Source organism: Phyllostomus hastatus, unplaced genomic scaffold, assembly GCF_019186645.2.
Source record: "Phyllostomus hastatus isolate PE091 unplaced genomic scaffold, TTU_PhHast_1.1 phas_contig_283, whole genome shotgun sequence".
Taxonomy (NCBI): Eukaryota; Metazoa; Chordata; class Mammalia; order Chiroptera; family Phyllostomidae; genus Phyllostomus; species Phyllostomus hastatus.
In genome coordinates, this window is record NW_025333833.1 from 6,998,338 (window position 1) to 7,022,102 (window position 23,765).

Sequence of the window (23,765 nt, forward strand, 5' to 3'; positions counted from 1 at the left end):
GTCATCTGGGTGATTCGATGTTTCACCAAAAAACTCTGCGTGAGATATGAGGCATGAGCAGATGTGTTGTTCTGATGAAGCTGCCAATCACCGGTTGCCCACAGCTGCAGCCTTCTGAATCATCTGAATAGTTTCTGTGGAGCAATGTTCAAGCTTAATCCAAAAATTGATGCAGATTCATTGCTCTACTCACTCAGTCATTTTGAATGTGACGGCCACACAGTACACATGTTCACTCAATGTGTCTACTGCCCCCACTGACTAGTACAGTGAAGTCATCCTTGTTCACACGCATACGCATTCCAGTCCACTCTCCTTGGCTGCCAGGTTACATCAATGTTGTGCAAACCAGTTCTTGTTATATTAACAATGGCTGGACTTTTTCCAGACAGACCTTATATAAGATCTGTGTCTAGATTTTTTTTCTTTTCTTTTTTTTCTGCATGTGAATGTGCAGTTGCTCCAGCACCATTTGTTGAAGAAACTATCTTTGCTCTACTGTGTCGCCTTTGCTCCTGGTCAAAGTTCAGTGGACTGTATTTATGGGGGCTATTTATGGGCTCTCTGTTCTGTTTCAATGATCTATTTGTCAATGTTTTATGTACTATACCATCTTGATTACTGTAGCTTTATGCTAAATTTTGAAGTCACGTTGAACCTCTTTTAAATGATAAAAAATCGGATCCCCAGCAAAGCAGCCACGAGAACCTCAGCAGTCAGAGGGGGAAGGAGATGCTCCGTCACTGACAGCTGCTTTCCTCGTGAGTCTTCGTGGTGGCGGGACTGGCTCAGACCAGCTCGCCAGCGCCGACGATGCCCGTCTCTCCCAAACCCCACGTCAGCGACATCATGTGGGCATCTTAAAATTGACCCGTGGGGTACTATTTATGCCACAGAACTTGGCAAATGCTGCAGATCAGGACCAGTTTGTTTCTCTTCAGAGGACTCGTCGTCAAACATGAAGCAGCATAACACTGGCTTTCCATTTCATTTGCTTTTCCCTTTGATACTTCGCTCTCACGTGCCCGCTCGGCATCGGGGTCAATGTCGCTCAGTCGCCTAGTGTCACGCAGGCCCTGTGCTGAGGTCTTTCACAGCAACCTCATGAGGTAGGTCTGGGATCGCAGCTTATGGTTGAAGGATGCTGAAGAGCAGACCAGTGAGGGACAAGTTTCATTTACAGGTACGATCTACAAGTGAGTAAACCGAGGCTCAGCAAGAGGATATAACTTTTCCCAGGTCCCCCAGCGTGTCAGTGGTGGACTGGGGACTGGAGCTTCTGGCTGAGTCCTACTTGTAGCCACCACGCACGGTGTCATTCCCACCACAGACACATTTCCTGGGCTCCCAGTGCCGGCACCTCGGTTCTCGCTGCACCCAGCCTGACAGCAGACCTCTCCGAGCCTTGGTGCCGTCATCTGTGTGATGAGGCTGGCGGTGCTCATCGCGCCCAGCTCAGAGGATGGCTTGCTGCTTGCATGATAGTTTAGACAAGGTTGCTGTGGAAAGCTCAAGTACTGTATACAGGGGAGATACCATTCCGTGCTAAGAAGTGAAGGAAGAAATATTTATAAAGAGAACACCATGTCCCAGTTTAGAAGAGTCAGCTGAAGTGGGTATTTTGTATAAACATGGGTCGTAAGATATATTATAGCAGTGTCTCTGGGTGACCTGGCAGCACCTCTGACCTGGGATTGTCTAAACTCACCGCTTGGAACGCTTGGGGTTCAGGCCCCCCCGACCTTCCCAGACAGCCGTCCCACTGGGAAACAAGGCAGCCTTAGCGTCGTGGGCAGGTTTGGATGGCGTATGTTTTCTAGGAATCACATGGCTGAGGGGATGGCTCAGTGCTGGACCCTTGACACTTATTCCCTTTAGGGAGAATTCCTGCCACATTATGTTCCTATTGTAATAAAGAGGCTTATGCTTCGAACAGCGAGCATGTTTCATTGTAGTTACGTATTAGGCTGAGTCTCCTGCATGGCACCGAACTTCCCATGACACCAAACAAACGCTGGGTCACTGGAGAAGCCCCCAGCACCCAGTGCGGAGGTTGGCAGCGGGTGCTGCTTCATAAGTATCCGCTGAACCAGCGTGTGGGTCCTCCTGGGTGGTTCACGTGTCTCTCGTGCCACAGCTGGCCATCTGCAAGCTTTGGAAAGCTCCTCAGATGTTTTAATTGAGTTGGACCACGCATGCAGGACACGGCCAGCAACCATGGGTGTTTCATGCTACAGTTATGCTGCGTGCTCTCGGGATATCAGAAACATTTGGTGGGAGCACGAAAACCTCCATGTGTTTCATCTGTGAGACAGCCCAAGCTGCCTACTATGTTCTATAAAAACTACCTTGACTTCTTTTACCCCAGGGACCTTTGTCCCTACTGTCCCCACTGTGGGTAATGGTCCTCTGTCATTCTTCTGCCTGGCCAGCTCTTATACACTCTTCAAGAGTAGGTTTGGGTCTCGTCCCCTCCCAGAGTCCCCTCTGGTTTGTGTGTTGAGATTCGGCTGTGTTCTCCCTCACCTATGTCTCTGTTGACCTGAGTTCTGACTTTACATGGAAGTGACCTTCTGTGTTTCTTACCTCCCCCCGAGACTTCTCAAGGGCAAAGACCGGAGGAGTGTCCATGTCGGGTGGGTCAGTAAATGTTGGGGGAACTGAATTCACTGATTCCAAGTGGAATTCCTTTTTCCAGGAGGAGCGTGACAGGGAGGTGGAATGCGAACCCTGTGTGGTTTAGTAGAACAACGGCCCTTCGAGTGACCAAGCAGGCTTCTCCCTTCCCTCCCGTGAGGGGTGGACCTTGGAGCCTCGTGGTTGTAGATTCCATTCGTGGCTAAATCTGGGTCTGTCTGAGCAGACTGCAGTCCAGCCCAGCTGCAGACGGGGCTGTTCAGTCTCACGGGAGAGGAGAATCGAATCGTTCTCCATTCGCGCCCTCCAGATGAGGGGAAGGGACCTGTGCATTCGAAGAGATCCCTGGGGGCGGAGGTGGGCTCACAGCCATAGGTGGGGACACTGAAGGCCTCCAGACCACCTGCAGGTTCCCTTTCGACCTGCGGTCACGTTGCGTCTAAACTGCTCTTTCCCATTGCCAAGTTATTAATGATCTAATTATCTCCAGGCGCTCCTTGCTCTGTTTACTCAGTTGGACGTGAAAGTCTCGTGCCTGCGTCGAGCAAGGGGGTAAGGGAGTGGGCAGCGAGCGTGTTCATCTGTCTGGGCAAGTTCAGCTCTGCACCGCGGTGGGCATCAGGGGTTATAAAGTGGTCATTGTTACAATTGACTTGACTGAGTTTGCAGGCCAGGGCCGTGGGGCAGTGCCGTTTTGCCCACTCCGGGGGACTACTGTTCTTTGTGGACGGGTGTCCTTGGCCTCAGACGGCCACTGGAGGGAACAGTGGGCTGGGAATGGCATCTGGGCCGTTACTTGCTCTCTGACGGGACTCTCCGATTCATCAGCTCCTTGTCCTCCCCAGGAGAACCATCATTTCAGTATTCAGCAGAGAAAATGACTTTTTGAGGGGACAGGAGGTTATTATCTTTTGTAAAAACTATGACTGTCCCTGTGGCTTCGAGGGCAAGGAAGGGGACAAGGGCCAGGAAGAGAAGGCATGGATTAGCGTCAGCATAAGCAACATTCGCATAAAACTACCAAAGTGAGCTCAGTGTGATGGACCCTCACGTCAGGGACAGGTTTGCCAGAACGGCGTGATAAGGGTACTGGACAGGCGTCTCGGGCGGGGAATTCGTACCGCTTAATTTTTTCCCATTACAAACCTACGTGCGTGTTATTCACATGGGTTTTCTTCTCCCTGTCTCCGCCCCCCTTTGTGCCTGGCGTTTCTCCCCTCGATCCCTCCTCCTTTCCCAGGTGTGTTCGATAACTGCTCCCACACTGGCAGCGACAAGGGCTGGGCCCTGGGGATCCGCTCGGGGAAGGACTCGGGAAGGCGAGACGCCCGCTTCTTCTTCTCCCTTCGCACCGACCGCGTGAAGAGGGCCACCATCGTCACTGGCCACAGTCGCTACCAACCAGGCACGTGGACGCACGTGGCAGCCACTTACGACGGACGGCGGATGGCCCTATATGTGGATGGCACCCGGGTGGCCAGCAGTCTGGACCAGTCCGGTCCCCTGAACAGCCCGTTCATGGCGTCCTGCCGTTCTTTGCTCCTAGGGGGGGATGGCTCTGAAAGTGGGCATCATTTCCGCGGGCACGTGGGCACACTGGCCTTCTGGTCGACGGCCCTCTCCCAAAGCCACCTCCAGCACAGTCCTCAGCACCCCAGCGGGGCCGACGAGCTGACCGCCCTGATGCTGACGGCCACTTTTGAGCCGCTGGAAGAACAGTGGGTCCCCTTCAGAGACGACAAGTACCCGCGGCTTGAGGTTCTCCAGGGCGTCGAGCCGGAGCCCGAGCTTCTGTCACCGCTGCAGCCCCCGCCTTGCGGGCAGACGGCGTGCGACAACGTGGAGCTGATCTCCCAGTACAACGGGCACTGGCCCCTGCGAGGGGAGAAGGTGATCCGCTACCAGGTGGTGAACATCTGTGACGACGACGGCCTGAGCCCCACCGTGAGCGACGCGCAGATCCGCCGGCAGCACGAGGCGCTGCAGGAAGCCTTCGGCCGCTACAACATCACCTGGCAGCTGAGCGTCCGCCGGGTGCACAACGCCACCCTGCGCCGCCGCGTCGTGCTGGTCAACTGCGAGCCCAGCAAGATCGGCAACGACCACTGCGACCCCGAGTGTGAGCACCCGCTCACGGGCTACGACGGGGGCGACTGCCGCCTGCAGGGCCGGTGCTACTCCTGGAACCGCAGGGACGGGCTGTGCCACGTGGAGTGCAACAACATGCTGAACGACTTCGACGACGGGGACTGCTGCGACCCCCCGGGGGCCGACGTGCTCAAGACCTGCTTCGACCCTGACTCGCCCAAGAGGTAAGGGGCCGGCCGGGGCATGGGGCGTCCTGCGGGTGAGGCGCGTGTCCGGCCTCTTTCTACCTTTTTGGCTTCTGGAGACTGAAAGGGGGTTCACACAGCAATGTACGTCCGCCCTCCGGACATGACTGTGCTTTTGCGAAGTGGTAGGTGTTGCGATGAGCAGCTAGGGACGCAGAGATGGCTGGGACAAGGGCCAGCCCTCACGGGCAGCTGTGTGTGTGGCGTGAAGTGCTCCTGAAGGCACGCCCCGGGTGCTCGAGGCACCTGAACGGCGCAGCCGACGAGGAGCAGCCAGGGGGCTGTCACAGGGAGCAAGCAAGGCAGACGGCATCCGGCACTCCCCTGTCGTCGGGTTCCCAAGAAGTCACACGAAGAGGCCTCGCGCGTGCTTGGTCTCTGTGCGGGCTGAGCAGTTCACCTGCTTTGTGAAAGGACACAAGGCGTTGTGTGCCTTCCCGCCATCTCCTTTAGGACTGGAGGCTCCTCACTGGCCCCGTTCGGTTCCCTTCTCCACACAACATCCAGAAGGAGCCTGTGTAGGAGGTATATCAGATCCTGTTGTTCCCCTTCTTAAAATTTTCCCCCGCTGTGCCTAGACTAGAATGCAGGGTGGTTCACCTGGTTCAGAGGCAGGCCCCTGCCTACCCTCCAGCACCCTCCCCCTGCACCCTCCTACCCTCACTGCACAGCCCTCCTGGCCTCTTCTGTCCGCCCCTCCCCCCCGCCCCCATTCCTGCCTCAGGGCCTTGCATTAGCTGGTTCATCTCAGAATCCTCTTTTTCTTGAACTTCCCTTGGTGGGTTTTCTCTCGTCATTCCAATATCTACTTAAATGTCACCTCCTGGAGCGGCCTTTCCTGATCTCCCAGTTTAAATCAGCTGATCAGTCATTACTACATCAACTAATTGTAATTCTCTCTATTACACTTACCACTTCTGGTGTTTTTCTTGTGCAATCACTTATTTCCCTTTCCCCAGCTCTACGAAACCAGGGCCCTTGTTGACCCTGATGCCCCCAAGGACCTAGAACAGCTGCAGACACTCCTGACTGTTTATCTCATGTTCATCGTCATGAATGAGTGGGTCTGGGGTATCTGCCGTGGGCCGGAAGCCAATGAGAGGATTTCCATTGGACGGTCTGTGTGAGGGTTGGGGAGTATTAGAGGGAGACAAGGAAGGAGAGAGGTGGGTGGTAAACTTGTTGGTTTGTGTGTGTGGGCAAGACCTCCCCATTACATAACTGGCACCTCTGTACAAATTATAAAAAGGTTCACACCTGAGCTGTGGAGTCGGGGGAGGCGGGAGGACTGGATGCCAGTTCCCACCGGGCACTGAGACAGCTGCCTTCGTGTTCGTTGGCCACAGTTTGTGTGGTAATTCATGGCGCCCCCACGTGCAGGCAGTCAGTTAACACCAGCTCATAGGTTTGCCTGTGGTCCGGGCACGTGATGTCAAGGACTGAGTGTAAGGTTTGGAATCAGGGGTCACAGCTGAATTCAAGAGGCATCACTGCCTCATTCGATGTCGTACAAGTGCGTGCAGGGCGGGCGATGGCAGGAGTGTTTGTGTTACCAGCACCCGAGGGTGGTTCTGTGAGTCAGACGAACTAAGGCACAGGAAAGTGCTTGGGAACTCCGAAGTTTTCAATGCCCCAAAGTAGTCCTAACCTGACTGACATCAGTTGCTGTTATCATCACCAGAGCTGACAGATGGGGGAAGCTTTTGTTTACGTCACAGCGTGTGGGGGACTGATCACGTTACCAGACCTATTCACATGAGAAAGATTCTGTTTGGGTTTTGCTTTTAGATGTTGACAGCCTTAAGCAGAAGCTAAACCTCACTAGTAATAGTGGTTGCCAACTCTCAGGACCTCCAAAACGACAGGGACATCGGGCTTGCTCTCGTTCGTCTGCTCGTTCCTGACAGCAGCCCACTCGCTGCCCTGACCCATCGAGCTGTCTTTCATGGTAGCGGCACCATTCTCCTCCGTGTGGCCCCCTGCTCTCTGAATCCCCGCGGCCAGAGACCTCATCCGGGCCTCTGTTTGTGACTCACTCCGCTTGCCACCACAGTTGGCACGGCAACTCATCCCTTTCTGTCTGTGGGCCCAAAAGTGTCTCGGACCTTCTCATCCCTACATGCAACACTTGCTTTGTGGAATAAAAGGAGCTACTTACATTTTTGATGGTTAAAAATATTTAAATCAAAGTGATAAATGCTCATGGCTAAGAATATCAAATTGTAACAAAAGGTGTAAAGAAGAATGATAATCCCCTACTTAACTCTTCCCCCGTCCTTCTCCACTCTCTAGCCTTGCGCCCACATTTAGTCGTTTTACCTGTCTCTTCCAGTAATTACCTCCAAATATTGTATGACTTGATCTATCCACTTTAAATGTTATGCATTGATTTGCTCTCACGATAAAGATGAGACGAGCTCTCCCATTTTCCCCTGCTTCTCCCCTCCTTCTTTTCAGCATCGTTATTGTGCTGTTTTTAGTTGAATCAGTTACATTTACAGTATCATCACTATGAAATATTGTTTGTTGTTGTTGAAGAACAAGGTATTATTTTGTTATTATGTGTTCTTCCCTGGCATGGCTTTTTCCCTCCCTCTCTCTACTCCTTGCGTCTCTGTTCTCTCCCTGCCTCCCGCCCCATCTTCTTACCCTTTCCCTTCCTTCCTCCTTCCCACCTTCATTCTTTTTTGATATCCTCAATTGCTTTTGAGTGTCTTATCATAAGAGCTAATCTGTAGAAATAGAATGTCTTTTTTTTTTTTTTTACACTTTTCAAGTCTCCCTTCTCGTTCATTCTGCTTTTCTCTCCACTTTCCATCTTTAGTGCTGCTGCACGGTTTTCATCCTGGAACCTCTTTTTTTTTGGACTGGAACCAGTGTGTCCTGAATTGCATGAGTATCTCTGAATTTACTACCTTGTTTCTCTAGAAAACATCCTTAAGTAACTTTCTAAGAACCGATGTTTTTGGTAATTTTTCAAAAATGGACTTTGCACCATGTTTTTATTTTGCCTTTACACAATACTGATAGCTTGTCTTGGTGTAAAATTTTGGGTTGTGAAACAGCGTTCAAGCTTTTGCAAAAATTTATTAATTGCCTCTAGCTTCCATTCTGATAATTGTATATCTTTTTAGAAGTGGAATACTTTTTCTTTTAAAAACTATTTAGAATGTTAGCCTTAGCCTTGTTTTTTTAGGAATATTGCAGCATATATTTTTTAGCTTTGGACTTTAATTCTTTTTTGTTGAGCATTCAGTTCCAACACTCATGTCCTTCACCTCTGGCAAGTTCTATTAGATTAATACTTTGATTTTTAAAAACTCATTTTTTTCTGATCTCTGTTCTACCCTGAATCTCCTGAGGATGGATCTGCTGAATTTATTCTGTTTTTTTTTCTCTCATACAGTCTATCTCTGTTATTTTGTTCAATTTTTTTTCTTTTGGCGAGTTCCTTGAGTTTATCCTCCAACTCTTCAGTTGAATTATTTTTATTTTAGCCATCATATATTTAAGACCTTCTTTGACTTTCTGTATTAATCTACTTTTATTTTAAGGATGCAACCTTGTTTGATGCTAAAAATGAGACCCGTTCTGGTTTTTTTGGGTGCACTATACCAGGTTAACCTGTAGTCAGCTTTCCTCCCCCTCCCTTAATTCCTGTCTGTCTTTTATGTTGGAGGATTTATTTCCTCAAGCGTCCAGTGCTTGTTCAGAGTTAGAAGCACACTGTTACATTTATACTTACGATGAACTAACAAGGATAATTATCTCTGAGTTTCCTCTTTTGGAGGAAGAAGTCTGAAGGCAGAACATAGTGGAGAGGAGTTTTCTCTTTCCTGAATCCCTTATATTTATTTCATTAAGGAATTTTTCCCTCCCTCGTCCTCTGCTTTCATTAGTCATTGTGGTGAGTTTTGTTATTAAAAATATTGAGTGTTTTCATAACTCTTATTGGCAAGTACCATATTTTGAAAAACAGTTATTCCCATGTTGTGCCAGATACAGTAAGCTAAGCAGAGGGACAAATTAAAAAAAAATACAAAGAGTAAGTGCTAACAGCTAGTGGAGGGAGTTAGTTATTTCATGTATATTTATTCCCTGGGTTTAAATCCAGGCCAAGACACTGAAACAATGTGGAGTGTAGACTGAGGTTCTGGGGCGCAGCTTGGATCATCAGAACGGGCTCTGGGTTCACGGAGACATGGGCCTAGCATTCGGTGAGGGCCTGTGACTTGATGGTCTCTGAACTAAATCGCCCACATACAGCATCCCTGTTATTACAACTAAATCACAGAACCGAAACTCACAATTCCATTATGCTGAGACTCTGAAGGGCCTCCAGCTTCAACAAACATTTGCCGGATATTCCTGGAGAAAACCAAGGGTGCCAGGCACCAAGTCCTTCCGTTCAGGAGGTCACAGCTCAGTGGGGGGTGGTTGGAAGGTGGGGGATGCGCCTACAGGTAGATCACGAACATGCAGCTACAACGATTGGTGTAGGAGCCATCCGCCTCATTTCTCAAGTCCTACTCCACACCCCGCCTTTCCCAGCCCAGCAAGAACCCAGAAATCGAGCCCAAAGAAGCTCCTCTCTCCCAAAGGCTCGGAGGAGGAGGGAGCCTGAAGAATCCAGCATCAAACATCTGTAACCCAGATGGGCCTATCAAAGGGAGAGTATTTCTCAGACTTGGGACTGGTCGAGAGGAGATATAAATTATGGCCGTGTCCCCCTGCCAGCTGGGCAGCGTTACCGAGATAGAGGAACTTGGCTGTGGCAGGGAGGCTGCATGGCCAGATGTCTGTTTCTCCCTAGTGGCTGCCCGAAGAGAGGGTCTGCAGGCACTGAGGACGGAAGGGACTCCATCAGAGGACAGTCACATATGTCATTGGCCACTCCTGTGACACGTCCCAGGAAGGCAAGCCAAGGGACTCTCTCTCTCTGCCCTCAGGGAAACTCGGCTCCCCTGGTCCTGGGAGACTTCCGCTTCTTTTTGGCCGTGAAGTGTTTCTGTTGTTTTTCTTTCTAAAACGACGTCTCAGAGGCAAGGGGCCTTTTGCTGCTGAACCGACTTTCCATCCCTTGCCCCTCCTCTTCCTCATCGGAGTGGTGCTCAGTGCCCGGCAGCACGGGAGCAGCATGCTCGCCTCTCCGCTTTGGTTGCTGGGTGTCAGCTTTCATAATGTTGCTGTCACGCAGGGGAAAGGCACCGGATGGAAACAAATGGCCAAGAGGGCCAAGCGCAGTCGAAGCGACCATCCATCACCGAGTGTCAGGCCACGCCGTGAGGCCGACTCGGGGGCGCCCTCCAAGTGTTTTCGGAAGCCCGTGGTGGCTAAGGTCACCGCATGTCGGAGACTCACTGTCTCTTCTTTGCTTTCTCCCCTGAATTTTGCTGCTGGGGCATCTGAGGGCAGCGGACGGCTGTGTACATAGCCACGCTGGGACATGGCCCACATTCCTCTGAAGGGTCCCCCAGGCGTGGGCATGGGGAGAGCCGCACCCACAGTCGGGCACTGCAAGGCTGGAGGGCAGATGCGCACGGCTCCGAAGGGAACAGGTGGGGAACCCAGCGCCGCCCCGACCTGGACGCTGGGGAGGAGCCGCGCTTCGCTCGCCCACCCTCTCTGGCCGGGCAGCCGAAGGCCTGGCCGGGCTGGGCCCCTGCAGCGGCGGGTCTGAGAAACATCAGCCAGGCTTCATCACAGGTTCCCTTTGAAGTTGGGATTCAGAGTTCCCTGCAGCCAAAAAAAAAAAAACACACACAGGGAAAATGAGTGTAAGGGGTAGAAGAGGGCAGAGGGTAGAGACAGGGAGGTGAAACTTTAAAACTGAATGGTACTTCCTGACGCGCCCACAGTGAACTCGAGAGAGAGACAAGGCTCCCTCGCCCACATGTCACCTGGCCACGAGATAGGGGGTGAGAAATAAGAGAACGCCTTGCAGGTAAGCTCAGAAAGTTTGCCTGTAGATAGAAAAGTCTCCTGTTCATTTGCCAACAAACAGGCCCATTTCTCCCCGGGGCCCAATAGGTACACATTACACAGTACAGAGAATGCACAATCTCTCTGTTCACCTGGCTCGAAGAACTTTCCTTCCCAGGTGAGTGGGGAGAGGTGGTTTTTATCCTTTGCATGGTTATTTTGTAGCCAAAGAGACAGACTTATGAGCTAGCCATGTGTTGTGTCTGGGTTAAAAATATTTTCTCCTGGAAACTTTCTGGAGAAACCCTAGTCTCTGAGTACATCCTACTTCAAGACACCTGGGCCCCTTCCTAGGAGCTGAGGTGCAGGTCCGGTACCCTGGCCAGGTGCCGTCTGTCTCAGAGGGTCGCACTGAGGGATCCCTCCCTCGAGCTTCAGCCTGGGGAGCTAAGAAATAGCCGCCACTTCCAGACGTTTTCTGTTTCTCCAGGAGCCCTGTTTACACGTTACTGTGGCGATGAGGGTGGGGCCTTGCGGCTGGGCCTTCTCCTGACCCAGAGAAGGGAGAAGTCGGTGGGGGAGGCGGGGAGCCTGTAGTTTGTCCGGACATCAGGCTTTTGCTGTTTCTGAGGGTTTGTTTCAACAGAGTGTCGCCCTTTGGAGGAAGCTGCTGACCCATTGGTCTCCTGAACCCCCCTGTGTATCTTTGACTTCTCGCCAGGAGCTCTGCCTCCCACTGTGAACCCGAGTTCCCCAGTGTGGCACCTGGACGCCTCCTGCGTATCCTTTAAGCCTCCTCCACTAGGATGCCACTCTCTCCATCCTGGAAGCGTCCTTCCTGTCCTCACACAGGAATCAGCTGCCTCACGTGTACCGCTCCCCACCCCTGCAGTCGGTCACCACTCCGCTCGGGCCCCGTCATCTCTCACCTGGACCGTCACGGTGGCCTCCTCACCGGTCTCCCCACTTTCCCTCTTGCACCCCTCCCCCGTCTGTCTTCAGCGCAGCAGCCAGAGGCATCCCGTTTGAGCGGGAACTGCGATCAGCTCACCCCTCTGCCCGGATTCCTCCGGCAGCTTCCCCGCTCACTCAGACTCCAGGCCAATAGCCCTGCTGCGCCCCGGGGGACACCCCCGACAGGCCCCGGTTGGTTCTGGGGCCTCCCCTTCCTCGCGTGTCTCTTACCGCTCCATTCCAGCCACGCGGGCCTGCTCGCTGCCCTCGACCTGACGGACACGCTCCCACCGCGTGAACGTTTTTTGTGGTTCTTCACTCTGCGGGAACGTTCTTCCTCCAGATTCCTGCATGGCCGGTTCTCCCACTTCCTTCCAGTCCTCCTTCTCAGTCGCCTTCGGCGGAGCCTTCTCTGGCTGACCTCATCTAAAATTCCTCACGCTCCTCTGACTCTTTGTGGTTGCTTCCCTGCCTCATTTCTGTTTTTAGAATTTACCTTTAACGTGCCGCGTGTCTTCAAAACTTTGCTTCCTGCCCACCTTCTCCACCAGCACGTCAGTTTCATCAGCAAAGAGGTTGTCGTGTGTTTTGGTGACGACGTCACCCGCTCCCTTAGAGCCGCAGGAGCAGACTACGGAGTGCTCAGCCAATGATGGTCGAGGAGAGGAATGTTCTTGCCCGAGGACGGTGGTTGGCAGACCACCACGGCCCATGGACCCAATTTAGCCTGCCACCTGTTTTTGTAAATAGAATTTTATTGGAATGCACTTTTATTGGAATCTACTTGTTTACACATTGTCTACGGCCGCTTTCATGTGGTGGAGCTGTGCAGTTGCAGTGGAGACAAGGGGCCCACAGACCCCAAAGTGTTTACTGTTTGGCCCTTTACCGTAAGCTCTGGCCAGCCCCTGCCCGAGCACATGTTCGTCACGCGGTGTTGTGATTACCCAGTGCTTTCTGTCTCTTACACAAGACGTGAGGCTCTTTGTTCGTAGTTCTTGTGACATTGGAAGGATACATTAACATACGTGCAAAATAAAAATCGATGACCTGTGGGGAGTGACAGTGTTGGGCAAGGGTTCGGCGGGGTGGGGTGGGCTGCTTTGTACTGAGGAAGGTGGCATGCAGAGTCTCACCCATCCGACTGGTCTCATTACTGTGGCACCGCTGCGTGTCCGGGAGTAAGTAGTCACTGAAGGTAACCATGACAGTGTGAGTGTATTAGCTGGGGTGGGAAAGGCTACAGACAGTTCTATTCATGATCTCATTGTTTGGAGTAGCTGAGGTCCCACGTGGCTCTGGAAATATGAAACAGGGAGTCAGTGTTGAGGACTCAAGAAATAGTCGATTGCAGTAGGCAGGAAGTTAGATGAATCCTCGCTAGCCAGGGGAGACAGTGATCGACAGGAAGAGCGAACCAGCCCAGAACGGGGTGCAGCTCCCTCTGATCAGATACAGCCTCTCTGAGATGATGGCACAGATTGTCAGGCTTCCATGGTTGTGAGGAGCAGAGACTTGGTCAAGTCAACTAAAAACAGTGAATTTGCTGTGCAGTTACATAGGGGCTGGAGGTGGAGCTGCGGCAGATGGAGGCAGGTCCGGGTTCTCCGTTTCTTTCCCAGGCTCAGGCTTCTCCTTGACGCACCTGCACTGCGTACGTCTTGTTCAGTTTGCTGGATCACTCGTGGTGCCCGCCTCCCCGACAGCCTGAGTGTAAGACTGAACTCAGCTGGCTGGGACTCCTGCTTTGTCTTCTCTTCCAATTCACGTCGCATTGTTAATTGTCTCAGTTTCTTGTGGAACCTTGGTTCAAATTCTGGAAATAGTCAATCATCTATTAGTGAATTGACTCAGTTCATTTTTATACGTCAGACCAGAAGTCTTAGGTTTCCGGTTCCAGGGGCCATGGCCAGCAGAGCAGGACTGTGGGGAGAACTTGGGGGTCCCCAGGGCCGTCCTCTCTCAGGTGTGCCAACACAACCAGGGGGCTGAGCCGGGGTCTTATCGTTACTGCCTGGGGATGAAACTCCCGGCAGGCAGCACTGCCGGTGTTGCCCCTTCCCTTAGCTCTCAGACCTTGCTGTTCCTCCTGTGACACTAACTGTCTGTCTCTGTCTCTGTGTGTATCTATCTATCTATCTATCTATCTATCTATCATCTATCAGTTTTACCAATGAAACAAAGCTCTTTGCATGAAGTATCTTGTTTAATGCTCACAACAGCTCCGAGAGGCAGCTATTTTGATTATCTCCATTTTATAGAAAACAAAGATTTAGAGAGTTCAGTAATGATCATCACACAGTGGCAGAACAGGGACTAAAGTCTGATTTCAGAGTCTGTGTCATTAGCAACCATCCTATTCTGTGTATCAGGTGTAACTCTTACACGTCCAGCCAAGTGCTTTGCCCATAGTAGGTGTAGAACACATATTTGTTTGCTTGAGTCATAAATGGTTGTTTCAGAGACTGTATCTCTGAGGGGATGAGGGAAAGGAAGGGGGACATGCTGCGGGCTCGGTATTTGGAAAGCATGTTATATAAGGTAGGTCCCTTAGACCATGAATAGGTAAGAGCAGGAGAAAGGGCTTCTTAGGCAAGGGCAACGATACGAACCGAAGTACAGAGAGTCATGGGCAAACACATTCAGGCCACTATGAGAAGAACAACGGGAAAGGGGGGGACATTTCCTAGGGAAGAGTAAGAAAGAAAATGAGAAAAGCTGTATCAGGAAGGCTTTCGGTGTTGGGCTAATGGATCTGGACAGTAAGCAATTGGGAGTCATGGGTATAGGTACACAGAGGTACCTGTCCACAGGTAGGCAGACTTAGATTTTACTGTACAGCTGGTTTGAGAGCCGCCATCTCTCAGGAATGTTAGAGCTTCCTTCTGGGATCAGTTTGCTTATACCTCAAAGACTTTCCTTTTCTTTCTTCTCTTTTCTTTTCTGTCCTTTTCTTTCCCTTTCCCTTTCCTCTCCTTTCCCTCTCCTCTCCTCTCCTCTCCTCTCCTCTCCTCTCCTCTCCTTTCCTTTCCTCTCCTCTCCTCTCCTTTCCTTTCCCTCTCCCCCTCCTCTCCTTTCCCTCTCCCCTCCCCTCCCCTCCCCTCCTTTGTGGGTGTCATAGCACTTAGGCCAATGACAGAGTTAGGGGTTAATAATGTAAGGGATGAATGTTGGGCTCAACCAACACCATAGGGATTTATAGGGGTGAACTTAGACTTTAGAGTATAAAAAACGCAAGCCACGCTGGTGGATAGATGTGTTTGCAGCAGTCAGTGTGAAAACAGTCACAGGCATATGCTTCATACAAAGCAAAAGCGTGGCGTGGCCGGTAAAAGCCTGCCAACAACCTTGGGCTCCGTGGACAGGGAGCGTGCATTCAGACGGTCGGAAGGGGTGTGCCTTGTGGCCACAGCCCGAACCACGCTGTCTGGGGTCTGTGCTCGGCTCCAGACGGCAGGTTTTACGAGGTGCACCCGAGTCCAGGGCACATCTGAGGTTTGGGGAGGAGAGCGGTGATGAGTGAGACAGTAAGCGGCCCTGACTCCCTGCGAGGTGGGTGTTTGAACCCCTCCCCGCCCGGTCAGGAGCCAGGGTGAAGGGAACATTGGAAAAGTCACAGCGGCCCCTTCTGCATCTCATTCGTTTTGTTCACTCATTCATTAATCCATTCCGTTCCTAACAAGGAGTGACTGAACATAAAGCCGAGTGCTGGATCTCGTCATCTGCAGTCACTAACCAACCTGTCTCTCTACTTTAGTCTCCGCCTGTCCCGACCCCCAGGATGAGCCTGTGTGCTGTCACTAGGACAGTCATTCCAAGAATCATGCGTGTGTCCCGCTCTTCCCAGCTGGAGAGCTCATCTGGGGAGAAGCGGGGGTTTGAAGTTGTTCTTGAAACACGGGCAGTAGAGACCGGAAGGAAGAGAGCACCAGGTGGGGGGATGAGGGTAACAGAGAATTGCACCTGTTACATAGCACAAGATGATTTAGGACAATAACTATAATAGTAGTTGCCAACTATTCAGTGACCTTACCATTAATGGAGAAAATGTGGCAGCGTTATGGGGCAGTCACTATTCAATATTAAGGGGGCCGTTATTCAGACTGACTCCATGTGGAGCCTAATGCTTTCAGTTAAATATATGTCATAATTATATCTAACTCTCCTGCTTGAGAATCTGGTCTACTCCTTTTCCATAGATTTTAATATAGTGGAAAAAAAATCATCATCCCTACTTCTGTCCTTCTGGGACCCTCGGGCATGATCGTAGACCCTTGATCAGCAAATAGAGACAATCGCAGTTTTCCTAGTGGCCGAGCCCATCCCAGGTGCTTGGAGAGGGACACGTGGTGGGGACGGCCAGTGCAGAATCGGTCTTCCTGACGTCAGAGCTCCTGGGGAGCCCTCTTAGCGTCTTTACGCAATTAGTTTGAGTGGATCACTTTATTTCAGGAGTTTATGGTGGCCAGCACTAAAGTTCCAATGTAAGGAATCCTTTTCTAAGAGTTATTCCGATACTTTTCATACATGTTTGGATTTCATGTCTATGGTTGAGAGATATCCTTGTACATTCTAAATACATATTTCTAAGTAAGAAATGTTTATTCGTGTGTTTCAGGGTTAGTTATACCATGCCTCATGGCAGATAGGACTTGCAGTATAATGTAAAGCAAGAAAGAGGGGAAAGAGGGAAGAAGAGAAAAGATGAAGGCAGTGGTAAATTCAGTCTGCAACAGGATTACGTACATAGCAAGAGTGCCAGAGTCAGACCACAGCGGGAGCCCTGAACTTCCCAGCACTGATACAAAGAGGGAGACAGAATGAGCTCCAGAGCCCACGCCGACTGTAAGATGAGAACCAACAGCTGCCCGAGAGAACCCCTGGCACAGGTAACGATACCGGGCAGAAATTTTGCACGGGGCCTACGTGCGGAGAGAGCTGCGCAGTGCAGTCAGCAGCGTTCTCAGTATGCCTCGTGCAACCATCCAGAGTTCTCTTAAAGAACCGGCCTCGGGTCTGCTCCTCAGCATGAACAAAAAGGTTATTTGATGACCTCAACTTCCATCTTTTAGAGAGTGGCTGGAAAATTGTATCCCGGAACAATTTTAAAAAGACAGTAATCAGAAGAAGAGCCTTTCTGTGGAGGAGGAGAGGAGGGGATGCAGAACCAGGCAACACGGGCGACATGGACCGGAGAAGGGACCCGTGTTTCTCCGAGACCAGGGAGGGAGGTGAGGTGGACTCAGATGTCGGAGTCGCTGGCAGGCAGGCCGGGATTTGAGAGAGGTTTTGCCTGGAAGCCTTGATCTTCTTGGTGAAGAGAGAGGCAGCTGTCACTTGGCGTGGGGGGCTGGTTACTGACAGCGCAGAAGCTTGAGGGAGGTTGAGATTGTTCAAACAGCCTCTTCTTAGTCAGTCTCCTCGTGCTGAAATTCAAGGAAACACGATTCTAACCCATTTCCTTCTTCCACGAGCTGTTGTGGAAGACGACGACTCTGAACACAGCGGCTGTGAATCTCTGCGGAGGCGGAACCAAGGTCAACTCTGAAGGACAGATGAGCCTACTCGGATTCACTCATGGTTGTCATAGCTGGATCTCAGGGATCATTTAGTTCAACTTGTTGTTATGTTATGTTGTATGTTTCAGGAAGCTTGTCTCAAGTCACAAAGCAAGTTGATTGTCTGATTGGATACCTAAAGGGAGGTCATCTGACTCCTCCGCTGTTCGTTCTGAGTCTCTGCCTCGGCCTCTCCGTTCCATCCTGTGCCTTTGCTTCACCACACGGCCCCAGAACTCTCTGGGGGATCAGAAGGAGAAACTTGAAACAACAGATTCCTTAAGAGGCTCCCTTGCCTATGGGGTCATGTGCTTCTCTGGTCTATTAGTGTCACATGTTGTGGTCATTAATTGAGTCGATGATACTGGAGAAGGAGAAAAATAAGGAGGCTGATCAGAAGGGGATGTGAACGAAAGTTCAGAATGAGAATGAAGTCCAGAGCTGCCCGTCAGCGTGGGTCATGTGACTCCCAGGAAATGAGAATGGGCTGACTCTGTGGCGTCCGTGGCCGGGTGCCTGGGGAGGCTTCTGGCTCAGTGACCAAATCTTTGCCGCTGGCGTGGAGAGCAGCGCGCACGTCCCAGTTTAAAAATAACAGAGAGCCCTGTGCCCACGCTTCAGTGCCGTTGCCACAGGAGAGGTTTGGAAATCAGGAAGCATTCCAGCGTGAGTGGACCGAGAAAGCCGTATCATTTTTCCAGAGCTGGCAGTGGTCTTCTGTTTTGAAGAACGAAAAAACCATTAGCCCAACCCAGGGTGGGGGGTGGGGAGAGAGAGGACCAGGGAGATGAAGAGGTGGGCGAAGGGGAAGAGCCCGCCCTTTGAGTGAAGGAAGAAAAGAACTAAAGGATAGAGCAGGGGTGTCAGACTCATTTTCACCGGGGGCCACATCAGCCTCCAGCTTGCCTTCAAAGGCCTGAATGTAATTTCAAGTCCTTAGCAGTTAAGGAGTAGTTACATTTGTATGGTCCTGAAATTATTTCGGCCCTTTGAAAGCAACTGCAAAGCTGATGTGCCCCCCCTTCCCCCGTGTGAAGGAGTTTTACACCCCTGGTATAGGGTCAGATTTTCTTCTCTCCCATTGAGAATTTGCTTCTTAAATACTGGGCTTTCATAGGAATTAGTTGGAGATTGGATGGCCCACCCACTGGCACAGGGAGGGTCCAGCTTAGCTGTTTCCCAGGGATGTGTCTGCTCCATTGACTGCGCCTGGGTACTGCGCTGTAGCAGCATTTAGTGTGAGGTCCCCTTCGCCCGATGTCTGTTGAATGACTTCTGTTATTATATGTGAAAGCTTGAAAAGCTGGCCAGAAATGGAACAGGTCTCTTGAGATTCTATTTCTTTCTTAATGTCCTTCCTGTCCAGTTCCATGCAGAGGCCTCCTCGGGCATCTAGAACCCCCACACTGTGTCTAAGCGGGGTTTCACAGTGCCGATAAGGCCCGCTTCCAAGGAGACAGGTGTGTGGAGAGGCCCCACGTCAGAGTCAACTTGACAGGGCGTTAAAGAGGCTCCTTCCCAGGGGGTCAGGACATCTTATCACGTATGGCTCCTGAAAGTCAGCGTTGACCTAGGAAGTGCTCTCACAGCACTTCCTTTCGTAGAAGGTTAAGACCTATGGCTGGAGCCGTGAGAATGGCGTGTGGAGTGTAGGCCGCATCACAAGCTAGAATTTAGGAAACTTCGCTAAGTCACGCTATGAGAGACAATCCCTGCGATGTCTCTGACCCTGATGAGTACTGATTTATGTTGCCTCTTCGCTTCGGTTCCTCCATTTTGCAACTTGAGATATTTTGATATCAAGCTAAAGCTTAAACTCCTTGGGCATGCTAGATTCAATTTGGTGGCCTCTGCTCCTGGTTCATACTCTGAGGCTCATCTGGTCAAAACAGGTTCTCCAGACAAGTCACCTGGACCTTCTGAAGCCCGTTTTTGGGGGCAGACCACCATTGGCCCGGTGTTTGTTACTGACCACACCGAAAGGCCCAGGAGGGAGCTTTCACCGCATTGCAGCCAACCACTCAGAGGCAGCAGGAGCTAAGAGAGATTTCGCCCGTGCCACAGGTGCTTTGGATCGGCACATATGGGTACATATTGAAACTGGTATTTCAATAAATGAATGTGCGAAGAACATCTTAAGAACAATTAAGCAGTGAGGTCAAGGAACTACCCTGAGCATTCATTCTTTTGTCTGTTCATTTATTCAGACAACATTTGTAAAGCATGTGTGATGTCCAAAGTACTTTTTCTTTGTGAGGTTTGCTGCTGTGGCAAAGGAATCGTTTGAGCCGCTAGAGATCCTAGAATCTTAGGCATTCACGAATGTAGCAACTGCCTCCTTCGTGCAAGTGAGGCACCAGGGATTCACGGTGGACTGGACTCACATCCGTTGTAAGTCTGTTCTAGTTGCTGCGTGTTGTGAAACACACCTTCCCTCGAAGAGTACACAGTCCGGACTGGAAAGTGTGCTGTGGAGGCATAAATTATAAGTAAAAATAATTAGTGTGTATTAACTGATTTGTCACCTGTAAGCTATGAAGTACTACAGGGGTTTTAGAGAAAGGAGAGAGCTCTCCCAAACTGTGTTCATCAATAGGATGGTCACATAATTTATCACACAGACTGGGACACCATTGAGAGTGGAAGGACATAGGTCAGTAATTACGGCAGGGTGAGAGGGACCAAGGGGGACTGTCCAGGTAAACCAGGCCATACTGTCGTGTGTCCAGGAAAGGCTGGTGGGGAAAGTTGCATTTAAGCCGGACACCAGTGCACATTTAAACCACGATCTGACATTTTCCTTTTTCCATGTGCCTTTGAATTAGCTTTAATATATCAAGTAATATGGTCACTTGCTAAGACTTGGACACACAGTGTATACTCTATGCTGTTAAATAAAAAGGAGGGGACCTGTCGTGATTCACTTCCTAACACAGGAAATCCGTGCTACATAAATCTGTGATCTGAGGAGGCCAAGGGTGAGCTCTACAGAGCCGTGATGACCTCAGGTCAGTGACTGTCCCCAGGGGTCACTTATCAATCAATTTTTCCCCTTTTTGATATCGAGGTGTCTTGAAGGAAGTGCCCTTACTAATACACTCGATGACGGTGAACCGTATGAATGCGAGTTTCCGTCCGAGTTTGGAGGTTGAGGACAGCGGAGGGACAGAGGTGGTGGACACGGTGGCGTGCTCCGTGCAGTCTGATGACACTTGTAACATCCTCTGCTCTCGTCAACTCCAGTCATGCCCACCTGAGTCCAAGAGAAATAAAAGTAGGGCCCAATGATAAGGGAAATCATTGGCCAAATGAGTAGCTTGAGCCGTTCCCTTCATGACATCTGTCTCAAGAACTTCCATTACGAGCCTCGCTCTCCGGTCTGCTGTTTTTCCCTTTCTGCTTCTGTTCCGAACAAACTCCCCTTGGCCGTTGAGTCAGGGTGTCTCTGATTCAGAGGTGGACGGTCTGTGTGTGTCTCTGATGACTCACTGTTGGCCGGGTAGCTCCCTGGGCAGTGAAGAGGTTCTGGCAGCCAGGAGGCCATTGAAATGAACAGTGTGAGCTCCAGCGGTGCCAGGAAGCATTCGAGCCAGCCATCATTACGGCTGGGCCGAGAAAACAGCCAGTCCTCATTTCACCTGGGGCTGTCCCTGCCGGAGCCTCCTCTCTGGAACCGGCTGCCTCTGCCTCGCCTGCAGGGGGCAGGAGAGAGAACGCGGTCCTGGCATGTGACAGTGATGGACTGGGGTGCGCAGAACTTGGGGAGATTTCCCAGAAGATCAGATTTTTGTTTGATTCCATTGAAATGTATCCGTCAACAGTTTGCCGAGCATCTCCCGGGCTCCTTTTTGCACTCTGTGACCTTAAATGGTGGGCACTCTAAAGAACAATATAAACAGACAAGCAAGCAGAAACAGACTCATAGGTACAGAGGACAGACTGACGGTTGCCAGAGGGGAGGCACGTCGGGCGGCTGAGCGAGAAAGGGGACGGCATTGGGAAGTGCAGGTTGGTCAGTGCAGAACCGTCACAGGGATGTGAAGCACAGCCCAGGGAATGCTGTCAGTAACACTGTTACAGACATGGACGGTGCCAGGTGTGTGCTGGGAATATCATGGGGACCATTGGTAAAGCATGTGATTGTTTAGCCACTATGCTGTATGCCTGAAACTAATACAAAGTAAAAAAAAAAGTCCATTAAAGTCACCACGCACCTGAGCAGGTGTTCTGCCTGCCTCCGTCACCTGCCCAAGGAGATGGTGCGGATGGTTCCAGGTGCCCCGAGAGGGCTCAGAGATCCTTGAGTGCTAAGCCTTGTAAGTTATGAGAGGGAGTGAGCCCACACTAATCCCCAGATAACAGAATGTGTTCCTCTGGTTCTGGTTAGTTAGTTGGTCATTGTTGTGACAAGGATAAATTAAATGCAAACCAGATAGGGCCCATTTTTATTAGTAAGGCGCTTCAGATCTTTCTTTGTTTTCCTCTTATCTGCTGTTCTGTTCTCATCTCTCATCATTCCTTGAGTGCACAAAACTTCTCATCGCTTTCCAGACATGTCAGGCTTCTCCCCGTGTTTGTGCCTTTGAAGCCGTCCCCTCCCCCCCCCCACCCGCCCCTTGCTGGAACAGTTCTTCGCTCGCTCCCTCCATCTGGTGCACTTCTTATTCAGACTCGGCTTCCTCTTTCCTCCACTCCCACCCTCAGTCCCTCCCCTGCGCCCCCTCCCCTCCACTCCGTTGTGATGTTTACTGCACTGTCATCACCAGTTTGGGGGTTGGGAGTGCAGCGTCCTGACAGAGAAAGACAGGGCGAGTGAGGACTTGGCAGAGCTGGGGCTGGGGACTGAGTCAGGCTGTGGGGACAAAGGGGGTACTCGTGGGCACTCGCCAGTGGGCACTCGCAGTAGGCAGGCCAGTCAGCAGAGGACATTGGAGCTGAGGACACTGAGGGGACCCTCTAGGGGACGTTGCTGTGGTCCACATGCTGAGGGATCACTGGAACCAAAGGAGGGCTGTGGTCTGTGGTCAGCCCAGCTTGGAAGCAGGAGTTCAAGGCCAGAGCTGGGAAGGAGACTTGATAAATATCACAGGGGTGGAAGCCCAGGCCTCACTCTGCCCTGATGGACATAGAGTCGGACAGCGTGGTCAGTTCCACACTCTGTCGGTCCTAAGGCTGCCGACAGAACTCCTGGGAGAGTCGGGCTGGAACCTAGAGAGTAAGACAGTGGTGGAGAGTCAGAACCTCCGGCCAGGAAGAGGCGGGGAGGCAGGGAAGGACTGGCACTCTGGCAAATGGGAAAAGGCAGCCGTCTCCTGGCATCAGAGAGCCCATGCTCACAGAGTGCAGCTCACGTCTGGTCCATCCCTGTGTCTCTGCGCCTAATGTGTCGTAGGTCTTCAGTACGTGATCGGAGTGATGGCTGCATGGATAAATGACTGTCCCGCCTCTATAAAGTGGACACACACACCATCCACCACTGGCTGCATAAGAACACAAAACCAATGCATTAGTGAGGCCATCCGTAACTGTTGGGTGCACGTCCCCTTCCCACATTGTCATCCCGCTGTTTTCTGAAAAATACAGGAAGTCAAACTCACTTCAGAAATAGAGTTGGCATTGATGTATTCATTATGAAAGAGGGTTGTGCATAGAGAAGAGTGTACGAAACGTGCATATGTGATTTAAAGACCGACTTTGAGATGTTCTTGTTAACACCTCTGTGGCTGAGGCGACCGGAGAGTGAGCCTGTCTTCCAGCCTTGGGGTGGCAGCATCTGGATGAGCCACAGTGTGTGCCCATGTCCCTCTTCCAGCAGGGCTGAAGCGACAAGCACTGAGGGTGGTTGTTTATGTTGCAGGATTTCCCGTAGTGGTCACTGGAAATATGAATGGATTAAAAAATTAGTAAAACTTAGTGTTTTGGAAATTCTCATCCAGAAAGTGATACTAGACTTGATTTCACAGGGAGGGCAAATGGGAGCACGCTGGAGGGCTCGAAGGAAGAAGACGGCGAGGCTCAGGGAGGGTAGCTGGGAACTTCGTGTCCAGAGGATAGAGGGGGTGCGAGCAGAGGGCCAAATCTCACTGCATTTCTGGGCTGGGTGCTCAGCAATGGGAATGCTGTATTTTTTGGCAGTAAGGTTGGATAGCCTGCAGATCACATCTGTTTTTCCTCTTGTAGCTGAGCAACTTCCTTTATTTTTTGCTATTTCTTGAAGGATTCTGACCCGTACCTCCAGACCTATATGCTGTTGGTACCAAGAGAAATGCTGGCACCGTCTCCTGAGGATTTGGCTACCAGGAAGGAGCATTTCCCCATTAACTACTCAACTAACTTCCGTTGTATAGGTTTGATCTAGGAC

At 51.1% G+C, this 23,765-nt stretch overlaps 1 protein-coding gene across 2 annotated transcripts in view; it reads left to right on the forward strand.

The window, feature by feature from the left end:
* The window catches only part of PAPPA2 (pappalysin 2), a 188,642-nt gene that overhangs the window by 22,695 nt on the left and 142,182 nt on the right, over nucleotides 1-23,765 (forward strand). For both annotated transcript variants that reach the window (XM_045838564.1, XM_045838565.1), the window contains exon 3: nucleotides 3,878-4,949. In XM_045838564.1, the coding sequence (XP_045694520.1) occupies nucleotides 3,878-4,949 (1,072 nt within the window). The remainder of the gene's footprint in view (nucleotides 1-3,877; nucleotides 4,950-23,765) is intronic.